The sequence below is a fragment of the Neolamprologus multifasciatus genome, chromosome 23 (genome assembly GCF_963576455.1).
Source record: "Neolamprologus multifasciatus chromosome 23, fNeoMul1.2, whole genome shotgun sequence".
Lineage (NCBI taxonomy): Eukaryota > Metazoa > Chordata > Actinopteri > Cichliformes > Cichlidae > Neolamprologus > Neolamprologus multifasciatus.
The window spans coordinates 18,024,990-18,034,742 of NC_140460.1; the positions used below are offsets into that span (position 1 = coordinate 18,024,990).

General features: G+C 40.6%; 1 protein-coding gene across 1 annotated transcript; it reads left to right on the top strand.

The window, feature by feature from the left end:
- The first annotated feature begins 535 nt into the window (after positions 1-535).
- Positions 536-6,497, top strand: LOC146491331 (claudin-24-like). Its single transcript, XM_085152203.1, has one exon. The coding sequence runs from the start codon at positions 956-958 to the stop codon at positions 1,619-1,621; it is 666 nt and encodes a 221-aa protein (XP_085008329.1). The 5' UTR covers positions 536-955; the 3' UTR covers positions 1,622-6,497.
- Positions 6,498-9,753: the final 3,256 nt, after the last annotated feature.

The following is a 9,753-nucleotide window of genomic DNA, read 5'->3' on the forward strand; positions in this document are numbered from 1 at the left end:
GTTTCTGCTAATGTCCAACTGGAGGCATCATCAGGCCAGCAAACAGCAACACTGAAGCTCAGAAAACATTCTTTCTTTTTCTAATTTAAGTTCTGCACTGAGATGTAACTGTGCTGCAGGTTATCTTCAAATTATGTGATTTTCAAATGGAGTCTGGTATGAAGTCAGGTTACTGATTAAACAGCCTACTGAAAATATGAGCTGACCATTATCCAGTCAAGCTCCATTCAAAAATATAGTCCTGTTACACATTACCAGAAAGGAACACAGCGAGTGATGATTAAAGAGTTTTAGGTATTGATGCTCTCACTTTGAGCACCCTGCTGCTCACCTGATCAACAGACTCTTAAACACTGAAATGTCTCCACAAAGAATCTAAATATGAGACTGAATGATGTGTGATGTGTGTTAAGTCAGAAATTAAAAAAAAATCATTAACCAATCAAACATTAAGCTCTCAAACTGCTGTTGTGAATCTAGGGGAAGTAACCTGCCTAGAAATGTTAAAATTCTCAATGAACTTCTACATTCATGCTGCATTACACACTCACTCACTCAGGTTTCTGTAATGGTGGAGCGGAGTGTGTGCATGTTTCCTTCTGATATATCTCAATCAGCTGAAGGAAGACCAAACAGACGCTGTGTAAAATAGAGAGGAGGAGGGAAGGAGGAAGGCAGCAGGGAGGCAGAACAAGTGACGTCGCTGACTTCAAACGCCTTTCAGTCTGAGATGTGGGCATCGATAACATCCTGTCTACAGGCGTCCTCACAGCGATGCTGTTGTTTCCAGTCAGCCAATCACATTCTGCCTCTGCCTTGAGAGGGGGGTGATAACCCTCCTGACTGGGCCTGACTGCAGTGTCTCTCTCTGGGAACAGTGATGTGCAAGCTGGCCCACCTCCTGACAGCAGCAAGGTAAAGACCAGCACTCTCTGAAAGCCACAACATCACCATCATGGACCCTATCATCAGTGTTCTGGAGCTGGTGGGGGTTCTGATCTCAGCGGGGGCCTGGCTCTGCTCTCTGGCCACCACCCTGATGTCCTCATGGCTCACACTGTCCAACTTGCTGGTCACAGAGACTCTTGGGGTGGGCCTCTGGGAGACCTGTGTGCTCAATCAGCAGGGAACACTGGAGTGTAGGCCCTATGACAGTCTGCTGGGGCTGCGACCAGAGATCAAGCTAGCCCGGATCCTCATGTGCACGGCGCTAGGGGTAGGAATGCTGGGGCTTTTGCTTGCCATACCCAGCCTCCACCTTGTCAACGGCTGCCGGCAACAGTTGGAAGACGTGAGCTGTAAGAGGGCCCTGAAGGCAACCAGTGGGGCATTGTGGCTGGTGGCGGGGATCCTGGGCCTCATCCCAGTTTCCTACATCGCCCATGTGACGGTCGAACAATTCTTCGATGAGTCAGTGCCTGACATGGTCCCACGATGGGAATTTGGGGATGCTCTGTTCTGTGGTTGGACGGCCGGCGTCCTTCATCTAGCTGCAGGAATGCTGCTGCTAATTTCCTGTTTTTATGTGCAGAAGCTAAACAGTAACAGACCCGTTGATGTCCCTCCGGTCCTGACGAAGCTAGAACCTGACTCCATGAGAACCAGATCTGAGTATGTCTGAGACCACCTCATAAAAAGGCTGCTACAAGTCTTCTTCAACCTTATCTGCATCTAAAACTAAATGTTGGACTACCACACTTCAAATTTGTGGCTCTTGAGATCAGATTGGAGTATTTCAGCGAATTTCCAGAAGTGATGTTACATTCCTGGTTTTGAGGTTGTATACAAAGAAGAGGTTAAAAATTTTCTTAAAACTAGACTTTACCCAAACATCTGTCACAACTAGATCTGAAAAGAACAACAGGGAGGTCTGAGGTTGCTCCTCTAATTTGACAAAGTGAGACCAGATCAGGAGGTTCAGTCCAAACCTGTAGTAAAACAGATGATTTCTCTATAGAATTTCGATGGTTTCAGAGGGTTTGAAAGATATAAGTTTAAAATGTTCTTGATCACAAACAGATGTAAATTTCCTTCTTAATCTGTTAGGAGGGATGGAATTTATCTAAAATAAAGCTTCAGACTAAATCAGAGTTTATGTTTTTATTTTAATTTAACATCTAAAAATAACATCTAGGACAAAGATGTTCTTGCTTTTTAACTGCTTTGGTGGTTTAAACTAAAGAATCAGAGAGAAAAGAAATCAGATCATTTTGTCCTGTTGTTAATTGGACTGCATGTAATCACCTTAAAATGATGAGAGATGCCAGTTTATAGTTCTGATTTTGGATGTTTATGAGCAGCAGAAAAAAAAAACCAGTGAAGAATATTTGAGCAACACACCCAGACCTTCAGGATCTGTCGAGCGTTTTATTCCCTGCGGTGACTTATCTTTGTTTCAATCATTGAGATGTTTGCTTTAGTTTTCCTGGAGCCAAAGAGATGAAAGCTGCTGCGGTTTCCTGCTTTATTCATTTCATTTAAACACTTTATGTAGTTTTTATTGTTAGTCTTAAGACTGGATTTCATCTCTTTTATTGTTTTTATTTGGAGACAAGGGAAGACAAACTGTTGTTTTTGTGGTTAAAGCAGACTGAAGCAGAGAATAGATTTATTGATAATAGAATATAAAGATATATATCTTTTATCTTTAAACATGAAGGTCTGTGTGAGTTATGAAACTGCTCAACTTGTTTGTAATCAGTTTTGTTCAATCAGATGAATGATTTGTAAAAAGGATTGAATGTATGAATGTGCGCAGCAGATGACTGCAAATAATGAATAAATACTCAAAGTTTCATTTAATGTGTGTAAAAGAAGTTTTTTGTGGACATTTAAAATGTGAGAGAGTAAACAGACTCACTAAAACCTTCAGAGTATTACAGATATACAGACAAAGTAGGAAAACCTCAGGCAGGTTATCATATAAATACAGTCATAAATCAACACAACTTAGTTTTATATTTAAAGACAAAAAAATTTTTAAAAATATGATTTATAAAATAAATGAAAATAGAACAGTTTTTGTTTTCAAAAAAGGGGGAACCGCGAGAGACCTTCAGTGACTCACACATGCAGGAAATTAGCAAACTACGAGGAAAGAAGTGGGAAAAATAATCTGCAACCGTAAGCTGTTTTTGATTTGGGGGGAGTTTTCAAGCGGACCACAGAGAGGGAAAACTCCAAAATACGATGCCTAAATTAAGGACTGTCGTGGGAAGGACTTTTCTGTCCTTGGGTTTATGGTTTTTAGCACTTTGTACTGAAGCAAAGGCTGCAGAGGGGACGCCCGCCTGCAATGGGTGCTGAGCTCAGCAAAGCGGCTACAGGAGCCGTGGGGAGGTTGTGTCCCTGGAGGTGGTCTGGTTGAAAACTACAAATGGGTGGAGTATGTGTTGTGTAAGAGAAAGAAAGATGTCAACAAAGAAAAGAGGCTGATGTGTGTGGGATGAATGATGAGAAGAGGTGTGTTAAATGTGGAAAAGTTGTGTTTTTACTGAATCAGAGAATGAAAGTGTTAGTGAGTAGTGATGAAAATTATATTAAATAAATGTTTTAGTGTGTTAGTACAGGTGGCTACGGAACTGGATCAACATCCTCCACAAGCACAGTGGCCGGAGCAAAATGATAGCTTAACTTAATTGGAACCGCATCCAGCTGTGTTTTGGCTGAATATTACACAGCTTCACTCCATGTACATCTTAACCTGAAGAACAAGCTTCGAGGACAATCAATCTCTCCCTGAAGACAAAATGCAGTTTTAGAGCAACAGCGTCCACTTCAAGTGTCGACAATGTGAACACACAGCAACAGTGCCCTAAACCTTAAACCTTAAAGGGTTGAGCAGCATGTACAAATATGGAAGCATTCGCTCCTGATCACAAGCTGAGAGGTTCACCAGCGACATCACTGTGTGTGAATGGACTTGAGAAGACTGTGAATTTCACATTTGCCATACTAGGAGTTGAAATGGCAAAGGAAGAGACTGAACAGAGTGAAAGACAAAAGGCAACGCTGAAGAAGAACGGCCCACTGGGCCCCTGACATGCCACAACTGTGAACTGCTGCAGATGTGGGAGAGAGACAGAAGCTGTGAGAAGTGGGGAGAAGAGAGCATGGAGGAAAAATGAAGGCTGTTGTTGTTAACGTGAGAACACATGAAAATTGGGTTGGAAAACTGTGGCTGACTGTCTTGTGGAGGTTGATAAAGAGTCTGTAGGATCACAACAAAGGTAAAAATAACACACACAAACACACATAAACAGAGAAATGTGAAGGAAAAGCAGCTTTAAGGACGTGCCCTGCTGAATCTGCAGCTCCACTGCACACACATCCATTAAACCTGCCTACTAACACACACACACATGCAATGAAGATCAGCTTGTTATCTCTCATTAGTGTTAAAATTGTGTAAATTTAACAGACACTTGTTATCAAACGCTGACAATTAACTCTCTAGGTTGCAGGACAAGAGTTTAACTTTTGTGAAGGGGAAAAAAAAAGAGATTCTGGTTTGACCAACCAGTGCTCAGACAATAAATTTCGTTGTTAATATAGTAAATTGTGAAATGCTTTCTGCTTGATTGGTGCAGCACATGTAATTTACTGTTTGAAGGAAATTCTCTTTTGTGATAATATTTAGAACGTGCATTTCTGTTGTCCTGTCAACTTGGTGGGTTAATAGCTGATATGCAAATTAGTTGATTGTTACTAGATCAGGGAAGGATGATTGGATTATACAACAAGTGAATAAGATTTAGCAGTGGGTTGAAATTAGTTTCCTGTTTCTGATGTATGGGTGAAGCTTGCATTCAGATATACACTCTGATTACATGAGAACAAACTTGTTTTGTGACATACATGACAACATGTCACATGTTTTATGTTGGAAAAACAAAAAGAAAAGTTAAACAAAATGATTGGGTCTGTGAAAATAAAAAATAAGTAAAAAAAAAAAAAGCACAGAAATTCACATTCTGTGTTTAGGAAGCTTTTAATGGTGAACATTAGTGTTGTGTGAACTGTGCAGCTGCTAATAAAAAGGGGGGGGGGGGTTTCTCTGTGTATTTTTCAGGTGGAACTATGTTGGTTGGGCCTAATGTGTTTTTTTGTAACAGTGCACTTAGGAAAAAACCTGCCAGGTATCATCCCTCTGGGGGTGATATTTTGTGTGTTGATTATTTAAAAGCAGGGCTGCAAGATTGGGAGTAAAAGGCTATAAAATACTTTAATTCTGAGCAAATATAAGGTGAGCTTCTCTAGATTACAATGGGCTTCTGAGGAAATTCACCTACCTAGGACGCTGACCATATTAGATGGTAAGTCCTGTGTTTAAAAGGATTGTAGCGATTTAATCCATTTCAAAAGCAATAAGAATTGTTCTTATTTTTGTAATATTGCTGCCAGTGGATACTTACGTGTGCGGTTTTCCACTATCAGCAATGACTGGTATGAATGCATGTGGCTGGACTGTGGCTGGACTGATGATGTGGACTAAGTGTAACTGACTTGAAATTGAGAAGACGGTAACTATTTTAGTATTAGTCCTTTCTAATGCCTAATCCACACCAAACAGTGAAAAAAGGGTGGATGTATGTGAGGTTTGTTTTTTTGTTTGTTTGCGTGTTTGCTTGTTTTTGCAGGGGCAGAAGGGTGACGGAGACCAGAGGAGGGGAGACTGTAGGTTTACATGAGTGTGGGCGGGCCTTGCAGACTTAACCCTTTAGCTGCTACTTTTCTGTTTTACTCATTTTGTGTGAAAGAAACAATTTTTACTAGCTGCTTGTTGGTTATAGTAACACACTGTATTGTTGGAAAATGTCAAATGTTAGAAGTTGGCAGAAAACATAGCGTCCTTGAAGAGTGTGCAAAGAAGGCCAGCCCACATGAGCAGCAGTTAAACTATGCTCTGATGAACGGCTTTCACCCAGCTACTGCTGACTTCATTAGGAAACAAAATTTTAATCAAAACACAGATGGGCCGGTTGAATGCATGAATTGGGCCCGCCATGCGCAGGAAGTTATTAATTTTTTTAAAAAAAGAAGTCACAAAGCTCTGCAGCCACTGCCTTCATGGCAGATGATTTTTTTTTTCCAGGGATGGGCTGGAAGAGGGCAAAAATAGAGGCAGGACAAGGAGAGGTAGAGGGCCCATGGCGGCCCCAGGGGAACCGCAGAAGAGATGGGAAATGTTACCAATGCGGGGAGAGGAGTCACTTTGCCAGAGAGTGCCCCGAAAACAAACCTGAGGAGTGTAGATGACCACACTCACAAAATCCATCACATAATGAATGACTAGCACCTGTCAACACTGCCAACACACACCCAGGTACAGATGACTCTTTAGACTGCCAGAATCAACAACAGCCTGTGCTGTCTGTGAATGTTCTCAGTCATTCAGGTCATCGTAGTCTAAGGAGCTTGGAAAGAAAAGCGTCTGGACTTCTTTAAGTTGCTTGAAGACGTTTCATGTCTCATCCAAGAAGCTTCTTCAGTTCTAAGGTCAAATGGTGGCGAGTCCCAGATTTAAACCCAGTAGGAGTAACCCCCCAAAGAGGGACAAAGGACCCCCTGATGATCCTAAATGATCCTGATGTGCTCCAGACCATAGATTTAACTGAGGTGGATAAATGCTAAAAGTAGTGAGGTTGCACCTCCAGATGACGACAGGGTGGATGTATCTATGTATGTTTCTCTGCTTTTAAAGGAGTGGAAAGATGACAGCAACATCCTAGGTTGCGTGCTGATTTAACCCTTTAAATGCCACTTTCTGTTTACCAGCGGAGTGCTATTTATTACCTAGTATTGCCAAATGCAGAGATCACTGTGAGAAAGTGTGTATACACCTGTGCATCGCTAACATTTACATTCTCTTTTCTACTGAAGAGGGTTAATCATGTGTTCTGATTCTGTGATTTATAGCAGGACACACAACTGGTTAATTATTTTTATTATTTTTTTCACAGGATTACTGGGTTTATGTGTGAAGGCTACTGTGATTACAGGTTATATGTTGGTTATGCAATTACACTATGTTGTTGAGAAAATGTGAATACAGTGTGAAACATACTGTGTTTGAAACCAGTATTACCTCTTTTACAGCAGAGTGTTAACTTTATGACCTTTTTGCAGCACATCTGGAATCTGTAGATCCCGGACTGACCGCCGGGATGCTTCATGTTTTGCTAATGTTTGTTTCTCTCTAAGAGTGCTTGTGAAGGATTCAGCAGAGACAGACAAGTGAGTAGAAGTGCAGTGATTGTGTGACATTTTTAGTGTTGGGCTCATTATCTGATTACTGTTGAGCTCATAGTAATGAAAAGTGTGAGTGACATTGCTTAAGGAAAGTCACCGGTTACAGTAATGTTGAAGAAACACATGGGATGATTCATGTCTGGGGCGAATTATGGCAATAATTGTGGTTTAATGATTTGAAAAAACCTGCACATGATACTTGTCTTTGATGCTGAATACTTTATTACTCTTATGAGCTACAATTGTTTGCAAGTGTGAAGTTTGATTTACCTTCCAGATCTTGTTTACCAGGCAATGATAGCAGGGATGCAGGCTCCTGGCGGAGGCAGGTGTTAAGCAAACTTAATATGCAAAACACACTGACATCTTTTATTGCAGGGTTACAGAGCTACTCCGGAGGAGACGCCCTGATGTTGCATCGGAAAGGATCTAACTACCCTTTATCTTTAAGAAAGGAGCCTAGTTCTGATGAGTTGACTCATGGGAGTGTCCATACGTCAAGAGGAGGGATTTCAGGTTTAACATGAAACAATGCTTTCTGTATTTTCCATGAGTTTTTCATGATGATTTTCTCCATGGCTTTTTATTGTGACTTGTGGGATTAACATGTTATGGACAGGTGGTACACCCATGTTCAGATGAGGGTTTGAAAACCTATAAGTGAAGTTCACTAAACTGAAAGGAAAAATGTAGTTTGATGATGGTTGAAATGTCTTCCAAATGGTTAGAAGTTTTTCCTTCTAGTAGGGAGATACAGGTGCAGCAGCCAGAGTATTGCTGGATGAAATCATCCCAAGGGTGGAATCTCCAGACTGAGATTGAGACTGAGCGCTGATCAGAAGTCTTCAAAGACCCAGTGAGAAATATCAATCAATCAATCAATCAATCAATCAATCAATCAATCAAGGCTTTATTCGCCACGTGCAGGTTGCCCTACAGTAAAATAGGACACTGTAGGGCAACAGTGTCGTCCCCCCCCCCGACCTTACACATACACAACACAGACATCACATGGGGATACAGGTCGGACGTGTTTTTGAGTTAAGGTGATCATTGGTGTGACGTTTCTAATCATCTTATAAATGATATGCATTTACATGACTCTCTGAACATCACAAACTCTGTTAGAGTCCTGAGCCTGAGTAGAAGTGACTGGAGTAGTTACAGCATGCAAGTTTTACAGCAACCTAACTAATAATTATTTGTGTATATTTTGTAGGGTAGCTAGACTGATTTTCTAGCATGTCAGTTCCTGATGCATAAGTGTATTAGGTCCACATTCATGGCTACTTCTAGGTTTTACCCCAGACTTTGGGAAGCACTAAGACTGAAGTTAGTTTATGTTTGTGGTATTCACTTACCTATAGGTACAAATATAGTCACTGTCCTTTATGGCAAACATCTGGACAGGGCAAAGCAAATAGCACAAAGGAGTGTGTGTGATGTTTGATGAGGCATGTGTGCCTCAATCCCTAATAACACTGGGGATGAGGGTCTTTTACAGAAACAAATTAGGAAACATGGGTTGATGGATTTAATGATAAATTGAAAAAATATATCACACACTGAAAGACTTCCTTATCTAAACAACGGGTTCTTATGAAAGAGCAGCTTGATGTAACTAACGTTGAAGGATTTTTTTTTTTTTTTTTGCAGTTGAACAACGAAGGCTGTTTCATTTCTGTATATGGTCTCATATTGTGTTTTCTTTTATGATATAACTGCCATCCTTTGAAGAAAGGGTGGAGGCTCAGATGGAGCGAAGATGACCATAAAGTGCGAATTAGTTTTTTCCTTCTGACTATAGGGAAGATGACCCATTATTGAATTTCTTTGAGTATGTAATTGTGCGGATGTTATGTTCAGTAGTTAGAAAAGAAATCCCCATGTTTTTATGTGATTCTTAATGAATTATTTTTTATTCTTAATTATGGTATCACAAAGGGTGGGAATGTGGTGGCAGATTTCTTTTCTCATATATTAATCACATATTTAATTATATCACATTAGTTATAGTAATATCACTTTCTCACTTTACCATAGTAAGAGCACTCCTGTCACTAGTTTACATGCATGTGGAAAGTTAACACAGTGAGGCCATTGTAATGGGAGATATTGAACAGATAGTGAGACTCCTCCAGCTTATCAGGGATGTAAATCCTTAGGTGATGGCCAAGCAGAAAACAAGGTCATAATTTCTGTCATAATCTCTGTGAGGGAGAAGGTATAGCCCCCCCCCTCCCGTGAGAGGGGCCTGTTCTTTGTGTGTGTCTGTATATAAGATGTAAGGGCAATGGCCACAATTCAGAGATGGTACTGGTGTTTCACTGGGATGCTCTCTCCACATTGCAATGTGTTGATTAAATCCACTTCAAATCAAGCTCACTGGGTGTGTTCCAGGTTATTGTTAAAATTTCCATAACAATTTCTTGCCCTGACATAAGGTTACAGCCAAAAATGAAATAAATATAGAAATAAAAAAACACAATAACAGATGAAAAA